The 27,105-nt window shown below is 38.8% G+C and overlaps 1 protein-coding gene and 1 long non-coding RNA gene across 2 annotated transcripts; one reads left to right on the top strand and one right to left on the bottom strand.

Annotated features, from left to right (window-relative positions):
* The first annotated feature begins 115 nt into the window (after nt 1–115).
* Nucleotides 116–21,867, top strand: GSPT1 (G1 to S phase transition 1). The gene is made up of 15 exons (XM_083872917.1): nt 116–517; nt 10,389–10,436; nt 10,812–10,853; nt 11,590–11,817; nt 12,810–12,843; nt 13,322–13,399; nt 14,621–14,801; nt 15,168–15,322; nt 16,293–16,433; nt 17,169–17,262; nt 17,595–17,675; nt 18,237–18,410; nt 18,843–18,932; nt 19,261–19,429; nt 20,123–21,867. The coding sequence occupies exons 1-15, from the start codon at nt 217–219 to the stop codon at nt 20,173–20,175; spliced, it is 1,869 nt and encodes a 622-aa protein (XP_083729043.1). The 5' UTR covers nt 116–216; the 3' UTR covers nt 20,176–21,867.
* On the bottom strand, nt 21,665–27,067 carry LOC310915783. The gene is made up of 2 exons (XR_014591218.1): nt 26,703–27,067; nt 21,665–22,387 (listed from the first exon to the last, which is right to left on the bottom strand). It is a non-coding gene; the product is annotated as an uncharacterized lncRNA (long non-coding RNA).
* Between the last annotated feature and the right edge of the window lie 38 nt (nt 27,068–27,105).

Below are 27,105 nucleotides of genomic sequence, written 5' to 3'. Positions count from 1 at the left end.
AGGAGGAGGGCCGGGGGAGATAAAAACTACTACGATGGCGGTAGGAGAGGCTGCCGGGAGAGGGTACGGCGGCTTGAGAGGCCACACTGCGCTCGCGTCGGGGCGGCGGAGCACACGCGGAATCGGCGGAGCGAGTGCTGAGTCGGTGCCGCCGCCGGCTCCCCCCTCACCCGGGAGACGCTTCGGGGCCGCGGAGCCTTGTGGGGCCGCGACAAAATGGAGGCGAACGGGAGCGGCAGCGGGAGCAGTAGCGACTCGGCTCCCGACTGCTGGGACCAGGCGGACATCGAGCCGGGCAGCGGCGCCGGCCCGGGCTGCGCCCCGCCGGCCGCGGAGGCCGAGGCGCAGCAGGAGCTGCTCGGGGCGGCCTTCAGCCGGCAGCTGAACGTCAACGCCAAGCCCTTCGTGCCCAACGTCCACGCCGCCGAGTTCGTGCCGTCCTTCCTGCGGGGCGGCCCGGCGCCCGGCCTGCCGCCGCCCTCGCCCCCGCCCGGCCTCCCGCCGCCGCCGCCGCTCGGTAACCGCGGGGCCGCCGCCGCGGAGGGCGAGGGAGGCAGGGAGGGATGGGGGCCATGTTGGGAAGGGAGCGGGGCCGGGGTGCCGGGCCCGCGGCGGCCGGGAAAGGGCCCCGCGGGGCGGGCGAGGAGCCGGGCCGGGCTGGGGGGCGGCCCGGGGCTCGGGGGGGCACGGCCCGGGGCGGGAGCTGGGTCCGGCCGAGGGAGGGTCTGCCCGGCGGGAGGGGCACGGCCGGGGGGGCCCCGCGCGGAGAGGGGCTGGGGAAGGGGCGGCGGGGCCGCGGAGCTCCGCACCGGAGCCGCTGCCGACGCCCGAGGCAGCCCCGGGATGGCGGGGCCCGGCGGGTGAGGCCGCGCCGGGAGCGGGGGCCCTGCCCGGGGAGCGGCAGCAACCGGGGTGCCCCGGCTCCCTCTGGATCCCCTGTTCGCCTGGACCTTTGCTCCCAAAGGATCGCCCGTGATGAGGAAAACCACAGAGCTCTGCTCTTCCTATAATATGTAAAATAAATATATGTAATATATATAATATATAGCATATAATACTCTAGGAGTTGTCGAAGGTTTTGGAGGTAATAAATTTAGTGTTGCTGGGGAGAAAAGCGCTGCTTCAGCCACCGGTGGCTCAGATGTATCTTAAATGTCTTTTTGAAGATTATATCAAGTATTTTTTTTCCCCTAACATAATGCCGATAAAGGATTAGTAAGGAAGGGAGTTTGGTCCAGCTGGCCTCACCTAATGGAATAACCTGAAATTTACCCTGCTTTTAATTTCAAAGGATCTTTGTGTGTGCAATCAGTGTTTATACTAGATTTACTTTGCATATGGGAAATTAAAGGAGAGCTATTTTTTCATTTCCAGCTCCAAACTGAAGGTTCTTCCAAACATCAGATATGCTGCTTAACTTTGTGGTAGTGTTTTAATGTCACTCCTGCAACTAAGGAGTTTGAGATCTTCCTAACTTTTCCTATAATTTTCTGTATCCCTATTGGTATATTATGAAACAAGTGAGTGTTTCAGATATTAACCAGTAATTTAATTTCACCAAAGGCATTACTTGTTACATTATGTTTGACATGTTTTCCTGTTAGTTGTGGCTTACTATTTATTGTGTTTTGCCTTAATATATTAATTGGTCTTGATCTGTCTAAAGTTAATAGTTCTTAGCAACTAAAATCTGTAACTTTTATATATGACACTATAATATTTTTGTAACATATTATATATCACCTGTTCCTACATTAGATTATATGTTCCCTACAGCTGTTCAGCACTCCTGATTTTTAGCAGAAGTTGTAGCTCAGGTACTGTGCAGCCAAGCAGTGTCTAAGTACATTAAAATAAACTCCAGAGAAGCCATGGGCAGACTCTTGAATTCCATTTAGAATAAATGTATATGTTAAAGTTCACAGAGGTAGCCTGGGTAGCTTGGGGCTATGATGAGCATGTGATGCACCTTTGACTGATCTTCAAAATCCATTCCTATATTTTTCAGATATTGCAATCTGAATCAAAGGTTTGGGTTTTCTAACTATGTAATCAGTACTATGACTGAAAGCTTTCTTAGTGTTTTGAATATTATTAGAATAATTTAGATTTTTTTTTTAATCTCCTGCCTGTTTTTGTAAGGTTTCATTTAAGGCTTTTTACAGTTAATTTTTTTTTGTAGGAATTTAAACTACATCTCCTCACCTACTCATTAGTTTTTCACTCTCCTTTTCTCCACTCTTTTGCCACTTCTGCAGCCTGTGATGCTTTTTCTTTCCAGAAATTAGGGATGACTTGAAAGCTGTCTGATCATCTGGAGTGATCAGGACAGCTTTGCTTTGTGTCTTGCTGAGTACATTTCTTACATAGTGCTATCATCTACCTGGTTTGAATTCACCTTGATTGCTATATCTTCTTTAAGGTTTAGGATTTTGAGTTTCTCTAAGTAGCTTTAATATCCCTAAGATTAGGCAGACAAAAACCTGCAGGTAAAAACAGTTTCTTTCCTAACTGGAATATATATTTGTTAGGTACTCCTGCAGGTCTGGTGTGCTTGGTTACAGAAAGTAATTGTCAGTCTTCTCCTGGCAGATGTTTGTATAAGGTGACAGCCAGCTTTCCTGGCTGGAAGAACTAGGTGGAGCTTGCTCTGGAAATAAATCAGGACAACATGTGATTAGACAATGGTGCTGAATAGGTTACTTTTCAGCAACCCGGTTTGCTTTTGTTCCCATAGGGAATTAGGTGCTCTGTGACACTACTCCTTCATTACATGGTTTGTCATGGGAAGAACCTAAATTAGCTTTGATTAATCTAAACCTTAAGAAATCTAAAAAGTTGGGAGTCACTTCAGGAATTTCAGTGGCCTAAAGTTAAGTTCTAGTAATGTATTTCTTCTTTCTCCTGGTGAGGTTTTTCTTAGTAATTCCGTAGTAATTCAAAGGTCATTATAGATCAGGGTAAGTGTGTAGTAGCAGCAAGGCATATAAAAAATTCCACAGGACTGATTCCATTGTGTGGCTGCACTGTGTAATAGTGTTTCCTTTCATGCACACTAACTTAATGTTTCTAGCAATTTGAATAAAATTCCTGTCATTTATGTTTAGAGCACAGAAGGAGCACTCTCAGAAGCCATTTATGGAAGATGTTAACTTTCTAAAACTGGGAAACTCCTGAGACCTGCATTCCTAATGGCTTACTTTAACACTGGTTTACACATGCTTTCTTTTGATTGGAAAGTATATATTAGGAAGAAAAGTGAATGAAGCTTAACACCAATATAACTTCTGCTCAGAGATAATTTAATTCCAAAATAATTCTGAAACTATCATTTGAGTATAAGGGAAAAAGGCACATTATTTACATTTTTGAACCTGAGGAATATACTAAAACCAGTATGTTCTAAATGTTGTAGCTATGAGGACTTGCTTTTATCAAATTGTGTCCAAGTCAAACACATTTGTGTAAAATCTCTCTTTGCTGGATTCTATTGGAAATGTGAAATTAAGACTTTTTGGTTTTCTGTCTATGATAGCCATGGCTGCAGCACAGTTATGTGACAGGTGAACTGGGAGGGTGTCACAGACATTTTGTACTTCTGGGGACACTCTCTGGCCGTTGCTGGACTGGCAAACTCAAGTAAATTAAGGCCAGGTGTGATACTTAATGAAATTACATTGGTTGTGTTGGGGCCTCTAAATATTCATAGTTACAACTGTGCCTTGCAACTCCATTCTTTAGCTTCTTTGACTTCTTTTTGAATTATGTTTTATTAATTTTGTGGGTGTGTGTAGGAGATAATTACATTTGGGTGGCTTTTTCTTTGTTTCTGTATCAAGGCATTGTTCAGAGGAAGTAGTTAACACCAACCCCTGATTAATAAGATTCCTTTTTTTTTTAATTGGGTATGAGAGAATCAAAACATTCCTAAAAACGCAGCATCAAATTGCACCAATCTGCATTTTTGTGGTTCAGTTTTTGTCATAGTTCTTGACTATGCACAGGATTCATGGTAAAATTTATCACAGCTTCCTTGTATGGTCTTTACTATATTTTGTGTTAGTTTTTCTTTTCAGAAATAATTTTTAAGTATTCACTGTTTGCTCTGCTTGGAGCAGGAGACTAAACCAGCTAACTCTTGGGATCCCTTCCAACCTGAATTGTTCACTGATTTGAAGTATGTAGTGGTAGTAGCAAGAGAAGTGTCATTAGTATGAAAGTAATAAGAATAAAAAGTGTGACACACAGCAGCTGGTGTAAGGAAAGAGCATTTTTCCTTTTGGTGATACTGGGGCTGCTGTTTCATTTGGTAGTTCTCTTGACCACTTCAAGTGAATTTCTAAACGTCTTTGTTAATGACTACAGTTTAAACAACTTGCGCCTACAGTCCTGAGCCAAGCAAACATCTGGCTTAAGATTCAGTGCCGCTGTTTGCTTCACTCCCTCTTTCACTTGCCTGCAGTAGTCACTTCTGAAAAAGTTGCATTCAAGCAGCTGGACATCCTCAGCCTTCAAGTGCTGTACATAAATAGATATAGCATTTTTCTTCCTGCTTTTCCTTGCCCTCTTTTTTTTTTTCCTGACCTTATAGCAGCTGGGCCATCCGTATGTCAGTCAAGACACAAGAGGTGGAGTTTCAGTATCTTCTACTTCAGTTCTGAAACCTGTAGTTTCCCGAGCAGGATGATGAGTTATCTGTACCACTGGGCTCCTCAAAGCCTGTTATCTCATTTTACACTGCGAGACTCTTCAACATCTCAGTCCTCAAGAGGCTTCACTTTGCAAATAAACTTGCTGAGAAAGGCTTGTGTAAGACTAGTAGCCCTGTTGTGTTAAAGGGTTACATGGTTGTTCATGTCAGCCTTGGAACAGCCATGTGCTGATGAATTCCTTGCAAGTGTTGGTAGTGCTACTGTAAATCCTTCAGAACTGCAAACTTGAACTGCTCACATGGCAGCAAATCAGGGTTGTATTGTCAGTGCCAGTATATGGGATAAATTCATCTTATCTGAAAATCTTGATTTGAGTTGGCACTTGGCTATCTAGAGCAGTCTTCTATATCAGCTTCTCTAGACAGATGAGCTGCACAACCACTTCTGAAAGAGTCAGTGCAGAGAAAGGCTGGATGTCTTGGCACTGACAGGTGATCAGATACAAAATACCTGTGTGATGCACTCAGGGTGCCAAGGTGTTACACAGATGTCCTTTGTCTACCTCTAAAGTGTCCCCAGGAAGGTGGCCGGGATTGTGTTGCTCCTGTTAGAATAATTCAGCACCCTTGTGGCCTTGCCTGACTCCAGTAAAAGACACACAAACCCCTGGGGGTTGGCTGTGCACTGCATGAACTGTCCTGGGGGCTCCAGGCAGCCTCCTGACCGTGTGTTTGGCACTCTGCTTTGGGCTGCTGCTTGAATGTGTTTGAAAGCATGATGTTATCTTAAAACTTGATTGCTCTATCAAAATAAACGCAAAAATAAATTGGGATAATTCTTGGATTCTATTTATAATCTGGTTTTACAGTTCCACTTAAGGAATTTTGGCATTTTTCTCCTGTTTTGTGATTAGAGATAGGCAAGCAAAAGAAACAGCTGATTGTATGAAGCTAAGATAGAAAGATGCTTTTGTTTTGTGGTTTTTATTATGAAGGAATAGAGCAGTCATAATTTAATCCATTAAATTAATGACTGTGTTTTGAAGATATCTATGGGAAAATGACAGTGATTGTATTTCAGTACAAAAGTTAGTTTAGGATAGGTGATGCAATACTAAAAATATGGGTTATACTAAAGATACCTGGGTTGTGAGAGATCTTAGAGTGGAATCTTGAACTCTTGAAATACTGTCTCTTGATTATCTGTCTTGAAAATCAAGTTATCAAGTGAGCACAAATACTTGGCCTTAAGCAAAAGAGGGCTTCAGTATATTCCCTGAAAATCCCTATAAGCTTTCTTAAACTTAGTTGTTAAGAAGCATGTCAAGTTTAGATAAGATAAACTTAAGGTGTGTCCTCACTGGGGAAGGAAAAAGGTGGGTCTTTCACTAAGCTAACATGTAAAAAAATCCTATGAATATGAAACAAGTGCTAATTTTTTTTTTGGTTAATTTTACAGAGTCATGTTATACTACTAAAGCTGTTCTTGCACTGATGCATTTTAGAAACTGGTTTGTCCACTGGTGAAGCTGGGGCATAGGCTGTAATGCAGGGCAGAGAGGAGAAGAACATAATTTTGTGTCTCACTTTAAAAACAACTGCCTTACAGTGAACTCCTGAAAACATTTTCTTTCTGTGCATTTTTAAGTATTGAATATAAAGCACTTTGTTTAGCTGCAGCACTTAATTTGTATGTGACGTAATTTTTGTGTGTTTTTGTTATCTAAGAATCTCTTGGGGTTTTTTTATTCTGCTTGTCACGCTGTGTGTGTTTGATGCAGACTTTTATTTTTTTACTCTGCTGTAATTCCCTTTTTGCTTTCATTTTTTAAGAAGAGGGGGCAAATATCTGTTTTGTAGTGCATGAAAACTGTTGAGATTGTATGACTACTGTGTAAATATGTGCTGAACTCAGATAGTGGAATTACACATACAAAAAGGTGATGGGAATCCTAAGGTGGGTGTCAGGTGTTTCTTCACCCTTCAGGAATTCCTGTGAAGGAACTTGATGTCTGTATTAGAGAAGTGATAACATTAATTCATTATACAGGCATCTAAGTTTTGTAGATCAGATGTTTATTTCAGGCTGAATTTGCCTTTTTTTTTTTTTTTTTTTTTCTTTTTTTCTTTTTTTCTTTTTTTCTTTTTTTTCTTTTTTTTTTTTAACTTCTTTTTTTTTAATCTCTCTGCTGTGTGGTGCAGAGTTTCATTAACTCTGTAGTCCACCCCAGCTGTCAGGTTCCAGTCCTGTCTGGGTTCTTATCACTCCAGCAGCAGGGCAGGCTGAGAGCTGTGAGTGCTGCTGTGTATTGCACCAAATTTATGCCTCTCATCAATTCTTTGAAGGCATTTGCATTGTGGTTTAGGTGACTGCCGCTGAGGAATTACCAGTTAACCTCTGGGCAGTTCTTGCTTCTGTGGAGGCATTTATCAACTTTTTCTGGTCATCTGGTGAACACTAAGGTTTGTGTAAAGATGGAGGTTGTCACTACGGCTTAGCAGTTGAGTTTGACTTCAATACTGTGTTTTAACCACTGTTTTAATATTGATTCCTACTTTGCCAGCTGTACCTGTTCTATATATGAAAAACTTGCTACATTCTAATATAAATTTAATTAAAAAGCAATATTCTATTGTTTATCTACAAACATTCTAATATGTTACTGCTGGCTCATAGTCTTTTAAAGCAACATTTTCAGAGGTTAGATGATAACTTCAAATATGTTGTACCTGTGCAGCTTTGGTTATTGCACAACAAAAATGCAAACAAGTACAGAACTTGGTGTGATTTGCAACAAACTCATCAGCTGTAGTAGAATGCTGTGTGAATGAACTAGGCCGAGTGGATTCCTTAGGACATGAGATGTATTTTAAAAATACCAGTCACCATATTTTACAAGTTGTGCAGTTTTGGACTCTGGATTGGTAGTGTGCATACTCTTCAGTGAATTTCACATTTTAAAAATCTCCACAATTACCTTTTCCAGACAAGACTCTGAATTACATGATGTCATTGTCTGATGGCACCAGTAGATAAATGAAGCATCTATATCCATTTTTGCCTTTGGCATTGAAAACAAAGATATTCCAGAAAATGTCCTAAGGCTCTGATGTTGAGCAGGACTAAAGATAAACCACTCACTCCATGTAATACTGAGGATAAGGCTGCAAGTTCTTGACTAAGGAGAGATGGAGTATGGGTAGGTGTAAAACCCAACAATTGCTTATCATGTGTAAATCCAATAACTCGAGGCATTAAAAAATTGGCATCACTTAAGGCATGTCCTGATTTTAAAACCAGATTTCCTACAAAGTACGTTTTGAATCCCTCTTATAAAAGATTCCTGTCTGAATGATCTTCACAAATGAGGTGACAGACCAAAATGCACCAGCCCTGTGGTCTAAGGAAGCAGTAGGATTGCATCCTTCTTTTCAGGTGATGGTCTTAAAGCACATTTCAAGCAATCTGTTGACTTCCACACAGAGTAAATGGTAAATCTGAGCCTTTGTCTGAAAGGTATCAATGTCTGAAATAACCCAACATAACCTGTAATTGTTTATCAGAAGTAAACAATTACTGCAGGGAGTGTTTATTTTTGTCACTTAAAGCACGTTTATTTTGAAATTAAGGTTCTTTGTTTATTTGTTTGGTTTCTTAACAATATTTTTTTTTTTAGTGAGTGGTTTGTTTCTTTCTGCTTTGAAGAAACAGTATATGTTTGAAATAATTCAGTGTCCTCTTCCAAAGCATGTCTGCCACTTGTGTACCAAAGTGACCAGACTTTAATCAATGGCTGTGGTTATAGCTGAATATACGTTGCCCCCCTGGTTGTGTGGCAGTACTCTTTAGCATCCCTGCACAAACTTACTGACTCTTATGTGTTGGACCTGTACAAAATTTACAGAGGGACCTTTTTTCTTCTTCCGGTCTGTTAGTTGTGAAGAAACTTTTTTCCTGTCTGCATACCTGCTGTATTGCAGACCAGAAAGTAAAAACTGAGTTTATATGAATGCTGTTGATTGACAATATATTTCTAAGAAATTAACCAGCTCTCCAACCACTTGCATAACTTCTGTTTCAAGGCAAGTGCATTAATACTGCCATTTGATACATTTTTTATTATAGACAAACTTCTGGAGTGAAATCAAAAGCTTGTTGAAATGATCTTGTAATTAAAATATTTATGCATCCCAACCACAGTATGTGTGAAATAGCCAACAGTCTTCTGATGTGCTACAAAATGGAGGCTTTAGGTTCATACCTAGATTTTGTGCAACCACACTCAAAAATGGGCTGATTTGAGTCTTTTCCAGCTGCCAAATGGGAGTGATAGATCATTTCTTTAAAAGGATCTTAGGGTATTCTGTTGTAATGCTTTTACTGACTATATTAAATCATTCTCCTGAAGTGTGGCTGGTTTGTTTTGGGGAGCGTAGCTCACGTCCGATCCAGCCCAGGAGCGCAGGGAATGGTTCCAGTCGGGCATTGCTGTGCCCCGTCCCCGGTTTGCTGCTGGCCACTGGCTGTTGTGCTGTGACCCACATTCACCCTGCCTGCAAAGCCCTGTCCTCTGGCCCCCTGCCAGCTCTCCCGGCGCTGCTCCACTTTAGAGGAGTCTGCAGCAAATACGCAAACAGTGCGAAAGCAAAGAGGCTTAGAGTCAGGTCCTTCTCTGTGTGGTTTTGTTCTTTTGAGGGGATTTGTTTCATCTTTAGGTCCCATCATGCGTAAAAGCAAGTGATGCTCTAAGATCTGTGGTTAGAATTCAGTTGAAGGAGAGCTGGAATACAGCTAAAGAGGCTATGAATTTTGTATGTGGTTGGAGAAAAAAGATAATTTCTTTCAAAGCATTTTGAAGTTGAACCTACAACAAGAGAAAACTAAATAGGTTAAGGTTTTAGGGATAGTTATAGAAGGCCCCTTGATCATGTGAAATGGCATCCCAAAACATTGAGTGGTGTGTTACTTGGAATGTATCACTCCTAGTAGGGTTAATAATTAGTTGCACCTCAGCATGAAATGTGGTGGCATGGTTTAGTGCATGAGAGGGTTGAGTAATTTATCCATAAAAACATACTTGTGGCTTTGATAGATGCACATGACCAGTGACATTGCCCTCCACATAATGGGACCGTGCTGTGGTGTTGAAGAGAACTGGCAAACTTACACACATATGAATGAGTTTATCATCTCTTGACCCTAATAATTACAGATGATGTTAAGAATTTGTTTTTAATGGCTTGTTTCTATTTTCTACTCAACACTTAGTGGAAGTGAGGCACAAGAGCAGTGTAGACATGGCTGGCTGTAAGCAGCAGCTGGCAGACCTTTTCCCTGTGGTTGTTGACATCACGTTGTGTCTTTGGATACAATGAAACTGCTTTGATGTTTTTAAACACCAGTTAGACACTAACACTTGCCAATAGCCAGTGCACACAAAAAGGATAGGCAGGTAAAATACTATGTATAGAAAAATTGCTTGCTTTAAGTGTATCTTTCCGTGCAGGGGGAAAAAATGAGTTGTTTTTAGAAGTGGTATATTATTTTCTCCAAGTTTAGGTGATGTTCTTTAGCAGTATTTGTGCTTAGAGGCTGTGTTTAGTACCACTTGGCGGGGAGGGAGGTGGTTATTCTTTCCATACACTTCTTGCAAGTTGGGAGATGGTCTTTTGTGGCAAAGTTTGGAAATTGGTCACATCATTGTACTTTAAATGATAAACTTTTTCTTCTCTGCAGGTGCACCTGTAGAGCCTTCTCCAGAGGAGCAGACAGCCTCTTGTGAAGGTAATTGTTTTTGTGATCTTCATTACATGATTTTTTAAAAAAATATTGCAAATAATCTCTTTTAAATCTCTATGAACATTTTCCAATCTTCATTAACGTCATACTACAATTGTAAGGCAATGTGATTATCTGTAGTTATTTACAGTTTTATAGACAATTTTGAGAAAGGCTCATAAAGTGGCTTATGGAAGATCATAAAACTAGGGTGAAGCAGAATTTTCGGAATGAACCTGTATATTGAAAAGCTTTGGCAAGTGCCAAAACATCTGAACTATCCCTTTATTAATTTAGTCACTCATTTTTCTTTGTTCTTGATTACTGTCACGGTAAATGTGTGTCTTCAATGATTCATTTTTTCCCCTCTTTTTCTCCTAGCTTCAAATGCTGCTGTTAACATGGAAATTTCAGAATCTGTTGGTAAGATGAGAATTGTTCCTTTTCACTATGATAGTACTGTAATGTGCTACTGCAGTGCTTTTGCTGAATCACTGCAAACAAAATAGAGCCTTTACACTTACCAATAGCCCTTAGTGTTTTTTGTTGTATCTTCATACTTGGATGAGAAAAGAGGTAATTGAACACTAGTATGCATTGGGAACTGCAACTGGATTACTTGGACATTGTAAAATGATCAGTACTTTATTAAAAAATAAGTTCATATTATAAAATATCCCCATTAACATATGTGGAATGGTGATTAGCAAAAAACTTTAAAGTGGTCAGCAATGTGAACAATCAGAACATGGAAACTGTGTTTTTCTCATTGTTTTTATATGGCTTATGAGTGAACTTAAACTATAATCCCTCTCCTTTGCTTTCGAAACATATGGTAGTGTGTGTCTGTGGATTCACACTCCCATGCTGGTCTGAGTGGATCTTCGGATTTGCTTTTCCTTTGTAAAATTGTGGCCTCGTTAAAACAGAAATTTCTGTATCCTAGATTTTTTATGTCAGCACATAAGGTAGCTTGAAAGCTCCTGGTATTAATAATTTCAGAAACAAGCAGCAGTTGTCCCTTTTTCTGTAGGAAAATGTTAACAGACGTGGTAGTTAAAAGCCTTGTGGTTTCACCTTTGGGGCAGGGGCTTTTCCCCAGGGTAATTCTTTTTAATTTCTTTATCTATTTGAATATATCAAATTGGTTCATTTTTAGTGGAAAATGGAGAGACAGAAATGTCCCCAGAAGAGTCATGGGACCACAAAGAGGAACCCAGTGAAGCAGAGCTAGGAGGTGGTCCTGCGGGGGATGCGGGCCCTTCCGAAGAGAGCGCTCAGGAAATGATGGAAGAGGAGGAGGAAATACCAAAACCCAAATCTGTTGTAGCACCTCCAGGTGCTCCTAAAAAAGAGCACGTAAATGTAGTATTCATTGGACACGTAGGTAAGTTACAAGTGAAGGTGAAGCAGTTGGATCTGTCTGTTGTGTGTTATCGAGAAGTCAGAGGATTAGACATTAATGCTGTTCTTTGTATTCACCACGTCTTGAGGCTCACAGGAGCATTTATTCTAAGGAAGCTGCTCTGGAAAATGAAAAATTTAAAGGTCTTTCAGGGGTAGAGTGTGTTCTCTACACAGTGCCTGTGTTCATAATTTCTCAAGTACCTGCTCCTGTTGAGTGCTGAAGTGACACATCTGTGTTTATTATCTAAAATGTTTATAATCAGAAAATGGTGCTTCATTTCTGCTTATTTTAAATAAAAAGGTTCTTTCTATTAGATTCAAAAATTCTTATTCTAAATACTAAAAATTTGTAGGGTTACAACAATAGATTAACATAGTTTATGGTTAAAAGAAGCATTTATAGTAAAATGTCATCATTTAATAGTTTCAACAAGCTTCATAAAAACTTAGGTGGTGTCAGAAATAGAGAAGAATTATAGGATCACAAGTTATCCAGTAAATTCTGTCTTTTCATTTCTGTAGTTACTTATCACCTTAAAAGTACTGTAATTTAGTCCTTGGGTAAATTCAGAATGGAGTCACACAAAGTGAAAGGGCTGTGGACAGAGGTAAATCCCAATATTGAAGAACAGCCCACACAAGTTAGGGACAAGGGATAAAGGAAGCAGGGAAGGGGATTTTGCAAGAGCTTCCCACACTCTTGACCCTGGCTTTAGTTGGATCACTGCTTGGTGAGGGGTTTTTGTTACAGATAATTCTGAATTTATATATATAAAAACAGCATGTTCAAAATTTTGTGTAATTTATTTGACAACAAACTATAATGGAAACAAGGGAAGGTGCACAGTGCTTCCAAAAACTTAGATTATGGTTCAAAAGATAAATCCTTTGGAAATAAACTAGATGACTGAGTTGGTCTGCTGTTTTTAGAATTGTACATTGTTGATGATTTGAATTATTTTTTTTTTTTAGATGCTGGCAAGTCAACTATTGGAGGACAAATAATGTAAGGAAACTCTTAAATTTTAGATTTCCTGTTCTTGGGAATTAAAAAAACATCAATTAAAATTAGTAATATTTTCTTGTGGCTTTAATCAGCATATGTTAATACTTTTATAACAGAATGTTTCTATATCTGTCAATTGAGGTACTTATTGTCTTTGCAATTTCTTAATTCCAGCACATTAATGTTATTGCTGTAGGATTTTCACTTAGTAGAAGCAACTATGCAAAAGCAAATTTCAAATTTTAAAAATTAATCACTTTCTTAGAACGTGGCTGTTTTTCTTTGTATTTTAAAAATGCAATTTGAAACTGCTTCATACCATTGGTTAAACTTAGTCCTTTCTGTAAAGATATTAAAAAAAATTAAGTATCTTTTTTCCCCAATCATAATAATCTGTAGGGATTTTATAAGTATTTAACTATTTGGAAATACCTTTCTGCTTTGTGTAAAACTGCACTTTTATTTTCCCTCTTCTTAGGTATTTGACAGGAATGGTTGACAAAAGAACACTTGAAAAATATGAAAGAGAAGCTAAAGAAAAAAACAGAGAAACATGGTATGAATTTTGTGAAGATAGTAGCACACTGCCCTTTACTGCCATGAAACTGTTTTTTTTCCCAGTAGCCCTGGATTCCTCCAGGCAAGATGGAGCTCTTGTCCTGGATGGATTTTTTGCAGACCTCTTGTTTGGTTTTGGTTTTGCTGTTGTTTTTTGGTTGATTGGGTTGTAAGGGGCAGTGTTTATATATAGCACATGTAGCAGCCTGATTTCTGCTCCAAACAACTCCTGCAAAATTGATTTCATTTTTGAAAGCTTTTTCTTTTTGGCTGGGGGATAATAAGGGTTCAAAGGGCTCTGGAAAAGCAGCAGCCAAAGACTTCCTTAGGGGTGGAGCCATGCTGGAGCCCTCAGGGGATGGGCATTGACCTGAACTCACTGAATCCGTGTGAGAGAGGGGAATAGAAAGGGTGACACAGCTCTTTTCACCAAGCTTCAAGCAGTATCTCTTCACACACCTCTCAGTCACTACAAAACAAAACTAAGGATGTCAGCAAGCTGCTGTTAATGGCAAAAAATATTGCTATGTTCATCCAGTTCAATTTTTATCCTTAATAAGAGTATTTTCTTTTCTTTATATTCACCAGTTTTCACAAAACCCGAAGGAGCTAAGTAACTTTTTCTTTTTGAAATTTCAGTTTATCTAACTGAAAGCTAACTTGTTGGTGGCCATGGGGAAAAATTACTAGGAGGGGACAAGAATCGATATAATGAAAATATCAAAGATAGTGTGAATAAAGATGGTGTCTATTTCATAGCTAACTTCTGCTTAATATGTGCAAATAAATGAGAACTAATAATTATAATTCTCAGTAATGATCCATGCAAATCAGAACTAATGTTTTAGTTAACTATGCTAAGAAGGAAGAATTGTTTTGTGTTTGATCCTGAGGTGTTTCTGAGACTGAGGCAAAACTTAAATTATTTGAGGTTAGATCATAGCTGCAGAACTTTGAAAATGAAAATTGTTTATTAGAATTTTTAGAATTGAATCCTTATAGGTGTGTGAAGGAGAGCTGGCAATGGGCTCTGCAGCTCACTGTACACACAAATTAGTCAGGTAAAGTCACTGCTGGTCTTGGAAATACTTAAGTTTAGCAATGCTGAGGTAGTTAAAATAATTAAGCAAAGAAAACAGTCTCTTATGACTAACAAATTATATATAAATTTAATAAAAATGATTACAACAACAGAGTATTTGGGTTGGGATTTTTTTAGGTACCTTTCGTGGGCCTTAGACACAAACCAAGAAGAAAGAGACAAAGGTAAAACAGTAGAAGTGGGTCGTGCCTATTTTGAAACGGAGAAGAAACACTTCACTATTTTAGATGCTCCTGGACACAAGAGCTTTGTTCCAAATATGATTGGTGGGGCTTCTCAAGCTGATCTTGCTGTGCTGGTAAGGACAAATCAGATACTTTTCTTTTGCATATGCTGTGGAATTAAGCTTCTAATTTTTATTTTTTTCGTTTGCTTCTTCATTCTTTTGGTTACTTATAGCAGGCAGAATTTTCAAATGCTACATTTACTGAGATGAGTGAATTTTGGAGCAATTTGACAGCTTAAAGCTGTCCACACGTGTGATGTGATTTTTTTTTTTTTACATGTCAGTGCAGAAACTAGGGGATAATACTGAGGATATACCAGTGCATTTTGGAAGCTTTTACTAGGTCTGACTACCCAAAGTTTTTTAATTAGGCAGTATTGTTGGTTGTTCTGTTGAGAGAATTGTAGAACTTTTATTAAAATATGTATCTTTAATTAGGTTATTTCTGCAAGAAAAGGAGAGTTTGAAACTGGATTTGAGAAAGGTGGACAAACAAGAGAACATGCCATGTTAGCAAAAACAGCAGGTGTAAAGCATTTAATAGTTCTTATTAATAAAATGGATGATCCAACTGTAAACTGGAGTAATGAAAGGTGAGTTTAATATTAAAAAAACTAATCTTCATTGACAGATACTGCAATAAAATAATTCTTGGTTAAGTAATTTTTGTATCCCATTATTGATGAATGAATGGTTGACTGGTAGACTAAGGACAAGTTATAAAACTGGCAGGAAAACCAGAAGCTTGGTGCCTAGGGCAGGGCCTCTTAATAAAGCTGGGAGTTCTACACTCCAGCATTCACTGCTTGGATCCATGCAGACATATCTAACAAACCCATGCATTCTAGCATAGTTTAATTGTTGACTTGGAAACTTTATATTGAGTCTAAAAAAGGAAGTGATTGTGTTTTCAGTAGTTGAGTTTGCCAGAGTTGTCAGAGAACCTGCTGTGTATTCTGCCCAGAACTGTGGAAGTTTTAGTGGGAAGCCACGAGGGCCTGGGCAACCTTGGAATGTCAGCCAGCTTCACTAAGAGACTCAGGCACACCCAATTCTGTCTTGGTCCTGCCCCAACCTTCTGACATTACTGAATTCACCCCAAACTGAGAGGAGGCAGTGTGACAGACAGAAATAGCATGAAACTTCCAGAAAGTGTGTAGGAGATTGGAGGAGAGCGAGCCAGCACTGAAGTGCCGGCCTGGAGCCTGACCTCAGGAGGTGTCTGTGTGGTCTGTCCTGCTGTGCTGGCCTGGATCTCTTGCTTTAAGCAGTTCCAGCTTGTGCTGCTGCTCCCCCAGCCCTGTCATTGAAGTGTATGGAGAGCACTGATGATGCTTTATGGAGCAGAGGAATGAGGGGGAATAGGGGAATAGACAACACCAAGCTGTGCTGGAAGGTTGGGGAGAAGATGCAAATAGGCCTCCAGGCTTTCATTAGGCTTGCTTGCTGCTCACACAGTAACTTAACTGAGGGAACTGAAATGTCTGCTTGTTTTTTAAAGCATGAGATTATGTTATGCTGGAATAAGTGGAATTTACCTTGATCTGCTTGTCATTTTAATAGATATGAGGAATGTAAAGAGAAACTGGTGCCATTTTTGAAGAAAGTTGGCTTCAATCCCAAAAAGGACATTCATTTCATGCCCTGCTCAGGACTGACTGGAGCAAACCTTAAAGAACAGTCAGAATTCTGTCCTTGGTATATGTATGTATCTTAAATTGAGCAACTTGAATATTTGCTATATTTCAATAGAAGTAAATGCTTCAGTGAAGCTGGGAGGTAGCCCAGTGTGCTATGTTGCAGTTGTGTGCCAAAGTGCTTGAGGAAATACAGCCAGAGCAACAAGAACACAGTCATGCAACGTGCCAATGAAAAGCATTTGCAAACTGCAGAAGATTATTAGTAAAATATTAGCAGTTCTTTGGCTGTGTGAGTTCAGTGCCTTACAAGCACTTGAATTTGCCAGTGATGCTGCAGCTGATGTTGCCAGAATGAGTAATTGTTTGATGTGAAGAGTTTGTTTGAAGCAGTATTATAAATAGGGACAAGCCATGTCTCAGTGGATGTCACATTTTTCAATATTGTACAGTGTACTTTAAAAAGAATTAATGGAAATCACACTCGGACCTAGCTTATGATCTTGTATTTCCAAAATATATTACACATCTGTTGTGTGTCTCAAAGGAATAATTAGTGTAAAATATGCCTGTAATGTAACTTAAAAACAGACATTTCCTGGGTATTTATATGTTGGTTGGGGTAAAGTGGACACTAGTGATGGGATGTTATAATAGATTTAGCTGTCTTGGAGGTCGTTGTTCTAAATGATGCCAAGATGAAAATGATTCCTTTTGTTGGACTGCATTTATCCATTCTGAGTAATTTTCTTAAATGGAAGGGTGCTCATGAAATTGAAACAAATGCCTTCTGCTCTTTTAGTGGGTTACCATTTATTCCATACCTGGATAATTTGCCAAACTTCAACCGTTCAGTTGATGGACCAATCAGGCTGCCAATTGTGGATAAATACAAGGTACAGATTAAAATAATAACATAGAAAGTATAAAGAGGCTGTTTTCAGAAAGCAGTAAATGGACTATTTATTGTACTTTTAGAGGGTATCTTTTTTGTTTGCTGATGTTACATTTCCATGTAGAATAGAAGAGGGAAGGGGAAGTAAATAATTTGACATTATATGAAACTCCTAAAATCTGTAATCTTTCATGAGAACAATTTCCAATATAAAGTCTAGCAGTGCTAGATATTCATAGAGTTAAGTAATCAAACTTAAAGGTAAATCATAAATAGAGTGGACTCTTCAGGAAAGTGTGTTCAGTTGCTATGTAATGATTTCTTTTTGTGAAGGACATGGGCACTGTGGTCCTCGGGAAGCTGGAGTCAGGCTCTATTTGCAAAGGACAACAGCTTGTGATGATGCCAAACAAGGTATGGCAAGGTTTAGATATTTAAAACATTTACTACCATAAAAAAAGAGCTTGGTTCTTAAGGATTACTTCAGATCAGAAAATGTTCTGTTGCTCTGTTGAACACAACTAAGCTCTCACATTTTACATGGGTGATGTTTCTGGGAGCAGGGTGTGTGTGTAGCTCCTTGGCACTCAGACCTTGGGTTCTCCTGCCTCAGTAAACTCAGTTGCTGGACTAAAAATCATCACACATCAACTGGGTTTTATTTCATGTTTGTACATGGCCCACTAAGCTTTTTACCTGTTGTGGGTTAATATTGCTCAACAGTTTCTTTCTTTCTCCCTTTACATTTTTTTTCTTTCCCCCAAAGGGAAAAAAACTTGAAAACTCTTCTTTTAAAATATTCAAGTATTAGTAATTCATCAGTCAAATATTTTAAATGTTCTGAAGCTTGACAGAACCAAATGTAATGAACTTAAACCGTAATGGAATTATTTATTGAAATACTGTTATATTACAATTACTTTGTACCAGGCTAAAATATGCACAATGCAAAACTGTGTTTTTGTTTTCTTTAAGCACAATGTGGAAGTTCTTGGAATCCTTTCTGATGATGTAGAAACTGACTCAGTAGCCCCAGGTGAAAATCTAAAGATCAGACTGAAGGGAATTGAAGAGGAAGAGATCCTTCCAGGATTTATTCTCTGTGATCTCAACAACCTTTGTCATTCTGGACGCACATTTGATGCCCAGGTAAAATAACATTCAATTGCTGTATAGAGGGGTAGAAACCATGGAAATGTTTTATGTTTTGCCAAATCTAAAACTTCAGTAGTTTAAAATTTCACTTCAGATTTCTTATTCACTGCCATATCTCTAAAAGGGCAATAACATATATACTTAACACTGACATCATTAATTCGAGTTTTTAAAATGTAAGTTGTTTTGAATGTAACTTCTCAATCAAATTTTAGATACTTATAATGGTGAAAGCAAGACCTCATCAGGCTAGTTCTTCAGTGTTTTACTTTCAAAATAAACTAGTGACTTAGAAGTTCTGGCTCTTTGATAAAAAATTGTGTGTATATTGTTCAATAGATTTTTTAATGTAGTTCTGCATTGATTATTCTCCATTGTTTATAATTGAAATTAGGAAAAATGCACTTATTTTGAATTGTCTTACAGATAGTGATAATTGAGCACAAATCCATTATCTGCCCAGGTTATAATGCAGTGCTGCACATCCACACCTGTATTGAAGAAGTTGAGATAACAGTAAGTGTCATTTTAAGTTGTGATGTGAATCTAAACAATCTAGTTGTTAGGATGAAGAGTTCTGTCATGTCATACCTCTGTAGAGCAACAAAGCTCCAGCCTTGAATGAAATTGTTGGTTGTGCCCAAAAATGGGCAAACAAACAAAAACGGCTGTAACTGTTAGCATAAGCCTTTGGAAAAGTGTACATCATGACTGAATAAATCATGCAAACTTACTCATGTATTTGTAAGTATATTCTTTGTTAGACCAATTCTGTTTGTTTGTAAAGAAAAAGAACCCTTATTTTAGCACTCACACTTATTTTTTTTTTTTTTTTCTTACACAGGCCTTAATCTGCTTGGTAGACAAAAAAACAGGAGAAAAAAGTAAGACACGGCCCCGTTTTGTGAAACAAGATCAAGTCTGCATTGCCCGTTTAAGGACAGCAGGGACGATCTGCCTTGAGACATTCAAAGATTTCCCTCAGATGGGTCGCTTCACCTTAAGGGATGAGGGTAAGGCTGCTTCAGCAGCAGGTACTGACTGCTGCAAAAACTTGGAGCTGCATGGCAGTGAGGTATTAAAATGCTGTTATCTAGGGGAAATCACTCTCTGGGTAACAATGAAAATGTAAATCTAAGCAAATTGTTGTCATTGTGCAGAGTCCTTGCTAGAAACAGAGAGACAGTTTTATTCCAGTAATGTACAGAAATGTGTGTTGTGAAACAAGAGACTGGATTTGAAAAATAACCAGCAGTGCTTTTTTTAATGTGTCCTGGAAAGTCCACCTACAATGTGAATACCATAGTCTCACTTTTGAAAGTTGAAAAATATCAGGGGTTTGTATGTTGAACTTTAACATGCACACCCTGGTAAAACTCATAGATTTGTGGGATGTGTTTAAAATAAATTATTTGAAAAGCAGTAAACAGATCTGGTAGTGATTTTGCCTTGTCTTCTCCTTAGATGAGTGTAGAAGCAGGCTTTCCACAACCCACATTGTGTTCTTTGCTGTCAGAATGGCAGGCTTACTACTTGGAAAATTTTATGCTGCTTTTAAAATACACTGATGTTACAACATAATAATTTATCCAGTGTGATTTCTAATACTTGAGAGCCGGTATTTTGGGGCAAGTTTTCGTGTTCTTTGAGACATCTACATTACTTTCACAGTAAATATAATTCTCCTGTTTGTCTCCTTGGTTTAGGTAAGACCATTGCAATTGGAAAAGTTCTGAAACTGGTTCCAGAGAAGGACTAAGCATTTTTCTCAATGACCCCGCACAATACTGTGAGGAAAATCGACTCAGCAAAAGCCTACTTCACACCGCCGTCTTATTTTCTGCCCATTGATAAACTTCTCCCCATATTTTGCAAAGACAAATTTCACAGCAAAGGTCCACATTATGTCAGCTTTCTCATATTGAGAGCTCTGCTATGCCACTGTTGAATTTTCCCAAAAAGAATTTTTTTTTTCTCCCAAATTCTGCTTCCTTGGAAAGATTCGGCAATAGCTTTGTAAGTGATGTGGACATAATTGCCTATAATTATGAAAATCTAAAGGATTTTTAATGTTTAATTTCCCCCAGCATCTATATTAAGACCTCTTTTTTCCAGGCAGATCATTCAGAGTGTGCGAGTGTGTGTGCACATGTTACAAAGATGACTACCATGTTAATAAACTATTCAATTTGAAATCTTTTTCTGTATTGGAATTGCTTTTGAATAATGTTTTTTATCCGGATGTAACACAGTTGCATTAGCTTTTTAACTTCCCAGTAACCCAGATATTTGGTTACTTGGACTTTTCTAAACTCCTCAGCCTCCCCACACACACAGTTTTAAATGAGGCAATTGGGTACTCAACCAAGTTTGTATTAAAATAATTAGGTTTGCCCCTTCCCTTTCTTGAATGCATTCTGAAAACTAAAAAACATTCATGCAAATGTGGCACCTTCATTAGCTTTACATTTGTTAATACCTTCAGCAAATTTAGGTTGACTTAACATCATTACTAGACACAGTAAGTAAATTTTGAAGGCTAGAACTACATATTGTGTCTTTATAAAAATTCAGCATTATTAAATTCTTAACTGCAGAAAATGCTAACAACCCGTAAATCAGTGAAACTTGCAAAAATAAGAAAATCTGTGGCAATAGTGCCTATTAGTATTTATAAGAACTACATTTTGTGGGAGAACTGGGCCAATTAAAAAGTGCCAGTTACATAAATTACTCAGTTCACCCTGTCTTTAATTTAGAGGGCCGGATAATCCTTGCTGTTTTAAAGATCAGTCTGAACTGAGAGGGAGAAAGACTATTTAAATCCCTAAGAGTTTGCACATACTGAAATATGGGAGGGTCAGAATCAAGCACAGTCTGTAAATTTTTGCATATCAAAAAGCAATGTAAGCTTATGAGGACCAGTGAAGTTTTTCTTGAGAAATTAAAGCAAAACTGGTTCAAAGTAAAGCTTACTCAGTACAACTTGAAGGAGCTGCATAATAAAACCCGATTTAGCTGCACTTTGAAAATGGACTGTCTCAATTGCTGTCCTGATTCTAACAATTAGGATGAAGGCTAAGGGATTATTTTCATTTTTTCCAGAGTATTAGTAGTAATTATTGAAAGGTATCTTCTGAGCTTCTTCAGAATATCTTAAACTAAACATTCTCAGCTGTAAAATTGGTGAGCCCATCTTCTCCCCCAAAAGTTTACGGTCTAGTGACTGTATCTGAATTGAAACTCAAAAACTGAAACAGATTTACCTTTTTTGGGATTTTTTTTTTGTTTGTTTGTTTTGTTTGTTTCTTTGTAACTGTGGAACTCCCATTCATTTCACTTACAGCTACATTGTATGGACAGAAGAAGTTATTGTCCTTCAGTTTCATATGACTACACTTGTAGCTACCGTAATGCATGGAATTTAAATAAATTTTATTATGTCTGCAAATCTCTGGGCTTTTATTTTTTTGGTAAATCAGGGTTTAAAAAGTAACTTCTTTTTTTCTGCCAAGTGAACAAAACCCACAGTTCCTTGGATCTTAAACTAATGAAGAAATTAAAAGCCAAGGAAACTTGCTGTCTTGTTCATATTCTGGACTGACAAGATTTCCAGATATCTGCCTGCTTTATTGGAGTAAGCTCATGGCTTTGAAATTTGCAAAGACCATTACTGGAAAATACTTAGTTAGATTCCTAAATTGTTAGGTCCTTTAAAACATTTTTAAAGGCATTGAAGTGTATCTGAAGACTACATGATGCTCCAGCATCAGTTTTCCACTGTTAAGCAAACTTAACGTGGGATTTTAAAACTTCATTATTTTGAGGCTGGACTGAGTATTTAATATTAAACTGAATAATCACCTGATGGGTTGAAGTATCAGTAGACAGAAAGTCTGAGTATTTCCATTATTCATCCCATCTAGTGCATTTGATTACCATTTCCATCATGCCAGTTAATGTCACCTTGTCTGTAAAGGGAGAGGCTGTGTTATTACAAATTCATTAACAGAATCTACATTATGCAATTAAAGATATTCCTATCCTGTAGGAGGTTTTTATTTGGGTATAAAATATTTGCATTCTATAGCAAATATATGAAAATGTAAGGCATAAATGTACATGAATTGGCTGCATTTTGGGTAGAAGAGCTGGAAGTACATTGTATTTGAATAGTCCTCAGATTACATCATCAACTATTTCATCTCCATTCTACATTTTATAGTCCCATTTTTGCTACTATTAAATACAGCTAAATCTAGATGAAAGAAGATAAAAAGATAATGTGGCTTTGTTGGAAATAAATACTATTTGCTGATTCACTGATGTAATAAACTTTTTTTAATGACCATTTTGAATACTTCCTTTTGTGAAAATGTGATATGCTGCTTTGAAGATGAAACAAAAATAAAGGAGCTGCGCAACCACAACAGTTGAAAGGAAAGGGAAAAAAAACCCCAAGGAAATAAAAGTCGGATTGAAGATACAGCACCCCTAGGAGCACTGCCAGGGTAACTGTGTTTGTGTGGGACACTGGCAGGATATTCCCATGGCATAGCTTTAACTCATAGCGCAAAACTCTTGTGTGTTTCTGCAGAAAGGAGAGATGGGGTTGGGTTTTGTTCCTCAGTATAATGGCATTTGCACTGTGGTACTATGAGGATCATACATTTCTCTCTGATTGTTGGCCAAAGTTTGTAGTGTAGATATGGCTTAAGTGCTTAGTCATGATGGAGCTTATAAAAGCATAAGTTATTATTCTATAAATTAATACCTTGTATATCCTTGAACTGAAAACCTTGGTATATATAACAAATACTAAATGAAAAAAAAAAAAAAAAAAAAAAAAAAAAAAAAAAAAAAAAAAAAAAAAAAAAAAAAAAAATCTGGATGTGTAGCAGTACTAATCATTTTGCAGCAGGAAAATAATTCCTTGTTTCTGCGAGCTCCAAGAAGTAAAGCACAGTAGCTGGAGGAATGGGTGCAGTGATCAGTTGAGTAACATTGCCATCAACTGTCCACGTGAAACCATTCCAGCTACCTTGGTCATCGTAGCAGACAATCAGGAACTGATCCACAAACATGATGACACCAGTTCCTGAAACACTTACTCTGGTAGTAAATTGTATTCCTGAACAGCAAGCTATTGATGGTGTAATAGTGTTGTAAGAAAAATACATGTTTTTAAGGAGGTTTACCCACAGGGATATTTGCTGGTTGCAATTTTTATGCCCCTCTACAGATTTTTTCATTGGCATAAAAAGCCCAGTGAAAATTGCTCAATGAAGAACCTCTATTTTAGACTACTTATGGCACCAGTCTATATATTAAAAATTATGTTAATGATGAAAAATGTGTTTTTATAAGTGTTTATTACTGAATATTACCTAAGAAGAAAAGATTGTTTCAATGTCCCAGGTATTGGATCTGTATCACTCTGGCTTTTCAGTTCATACCACAGACTACTGAATTGATGCTGTTAAAGCAGATGATGTGTACTCCAGACAAGACTGTTTTCTTCCTGAACTGGTATTAAAGGCTCTTACTTATTCTGCTGTTTTTGTATACCCTATAGAGGATTTGGTACAGAAAAATATACCAACAAAACTGGAGTTACTACTGAAGACTTTATATTGTGAACCTGTTTCTTTCCTTGTGTTTATTTTATCGCACTATAAACCTGACAAGATACTACTTTTCCTCTGAAGAAATACTAGAAAAGATTCTAGTCTTACTATAAAATAGAAATTTATGCTAACAAACCCAAAATCTGTTGTCTGTGTATATATATATGACTTTTATAATCCATATCCTTTCACTAGCTTTTCCTTCCAACGTAAATTTTCCTACATCTCCTGTCAGTTCCATAAAAAAGTCCACCTACCTCTCAACAAGAGTAATAAGAGGCATGACAGATTAACTGTTGGGTGACAAAAAGGTGAAACTTGAATAACCTTAAACATCAAGGATCTTTTTACAGCAGAAACAATTGCATCTTGTACAACCCTTTTGCTGCGTGAAAGTATAAAATTAGACATATAAAGAAACATCTTAAGTAATGAAGTAGAATGTCTCACAATTATTTTCAACCTTAGCATTTAAATAAGCAACACAACTGACTTAAAGAAAAATACATACTTTTATGACCCAGAAAGTTAAATTGAGAGCTACAGCAGGACAGTGTACACCAATAACACCAATAAATGTAAAAAACCTGATTTCCTGGTAGGAGTAACTGTGAATTTATGACATTACTAAATTAAAAGTGCACTCTTTTATAGTTTATATTCATTGCATTCTGTATTAAGCTGAAATACTTCTTATTCACAGATTAACTTAATTTTTCCATGGCAGCTCTGTTAGCTATGCCAAGTGCCTTTCAAGAGAAAATGATTAGACTAAGTCAGTTAAACCACATCTGGTAAAATTTAGTCATGTAAGACCAAAAATTGTTCAGAAGAATGTACTTGGATGAGAGTGATATGTGAAAAATTCCAATTTGAGTCACTAATAATAGTCCCTTCAGTTTTATCCTATTAATTCTATACTGACCCAGTAAAGTCAGTCTTCAAACACTCTGTTCAATCATATCTTACAAGACTAGCCTGGCTCATTTTCAGAGAGATGTTCCAGTCATCTGACTTTTTTTCTACTTTGTTTTAACATGTCACATTAATATGTTGATGTTTTATGAAAATAAGGCTGCCTTAAAATGTACAAAGATAGAAGCAAGGCTGATACAATGATCAGAATATGCAGAACCACAGCTAGTATCACATACAGAAATTCCAGCAGTACTGAAAAGGTTTTAATGAGTCTACCCTCCTTGGCTACTCTGCACGTTTCCTCACCTTCAGTAATTTTTCTAATCAGTACTTCATACAACAAGAAAGCAAAGGACATAATTTCTTTTTCTTAGCCAGTTTCTTTTTTGTTTTAATTTGGTTTTGTTCAAATAACACAATAGGAAAGGAAAATATTCATTTTCCGGGATTTTTTTTTCACTCTTTAAAATCAGTGTATGTCTGTATAGTTCTTTCCTAAGTCTGGATAAGTCTTGATGCCATCAACTATTCTGCTATTGCTCCAAGAACACTAACAGCAGAAAGAAAATATAAACCACTGCATAAAGCAGCTTGCCAAGAAACTGGGGTATTTTAGTTTCTCTGCATTGGCCACACTGATGGAGCAACCAATTTTGTTGGAAGATATCTGATGAGAAGGAATAAAACCATAATAGAAAGGTAAAGAGCAGGGGAAAAAATCTAGAGAAGAGTGAATGACTAAGACTCCTAATTTCATGCATATTTAAGTCCTGGTTATGCATAGCTGTGTTATCCAGAGAGCAGCTTACATGTGTGATGAATGCAGACAACCCAAAGCTGCCAGGGCACACACAGCACTGTGAGAATGAGACCAAAATAATTCCGGGCTAGATTTTATCTCAGAACAATGTATTTATCCAGCATGGAACTCAATGGAATAAGCATTCTGCAATTAAGCCATTTCCATGTAGTCAGTCAATGCATTTCTAAACAGAACAGGAGATGCAGCAGTTCTGCCTTTATTAGTCACACATGAGGAGAAATGGTTTGATGTGTAATAATCAGTGGTTGCCACAATGGTCGTGACCTGGAAACAGCCACGTTCAGGACACAGTGTATGGGGAAAATGAGCAGCAGGGTTCCATCCCTTGACTCCAGGAGACAGACCCTGGTTTATTCAGAGAACCAGCGGGCAGGACCCCATGGGAGGCAGCTCTGCAGGGCAAAGGAGCTCAGGAAATCTGGCAGCAGGTCTTTAAAGACAACCTCCTCCAATCGTACAAACAGCTCCTCCTGATGCTCAGCAAAACAAGTCGATCTATCAGGAGACTGGCCTGGCTGAACAGGGAACTCAGGACAGCACTCCAGTGCAAAAGGACAAAAATACAGGAAGTAAAATCAGGGAGAGACTACAAAGAAGGAATCTGAAGAACACGTTCAATTCTCCCTAAACACGACAGTGAGCTAATGGCCCAGCAGATGGGTGACCACTGCTCACACAGCAGGGCCTGGAGGGCAGAGAGCGGCTTGTTCTCCACCTGAAGGCCAGTAACACACGGAGCACTGCTGCCATTTACCCCGGGAGATGTTCTAGTCACATCTCTAACCGTGACCCGAAGCCAGGTCTGCAGGGGACATCAAACCTGGGATAGTCATTATCCTCACGGACAGAGGGCCCTGGACAGGCTGGGAGGACTCGGCAACACGAACCCACCAATACTCAAAAAACGCAAATGCAAACCTGCATTTGGGAAGGAGCAGCCCCTTGAGGCAACGCAGGCTGGGAAATGACCGGCCGGAGAACAGCTCTGCGGGAAAGCACCGGGGCACAGAACGCTAAACACGAGCAAAACCTTTTTCACCGTGAGGACACGGCGGGTGCACCCCTGAGCAACCCGGCCTGCCCTCCGGGGCCGAAGCGGGATGGACTGAGGCCTCCGGCACTCTGCTCCCATCAGCTCGTGACTCTGCTGGGGCGGATCTGCCGGCAAGCCCAGGACGGGCCCTGTGCTGTCCCTCCCGCACAATGGAGCACCTGCCCCGGGCTCGGAACCTCAGCCTAGAGCGGGAGAGAACAGGAGCGACCGGCACCGACCGCACCGCGGGCCCGGCCCGCCCCCATTACGGTCTGCCCCGCCCCTGCC

The sequence above is a fragment of the Zosterops lateralis genome, assembly GCF_965231275.1.
Source record: "Zosterops lateralis genome assembly, chromosome: 15".
NCBI classification, from domain to species: domain Eukaryota; kingdom Metazoa; phylum Chordata; class Aves; order Passeriformes; family Zosteropidae; genus Zosterops; species Zosterops lateralis.
This window is presented reverse-complemented; position numbering and strand designations above follow the sequence as displayed.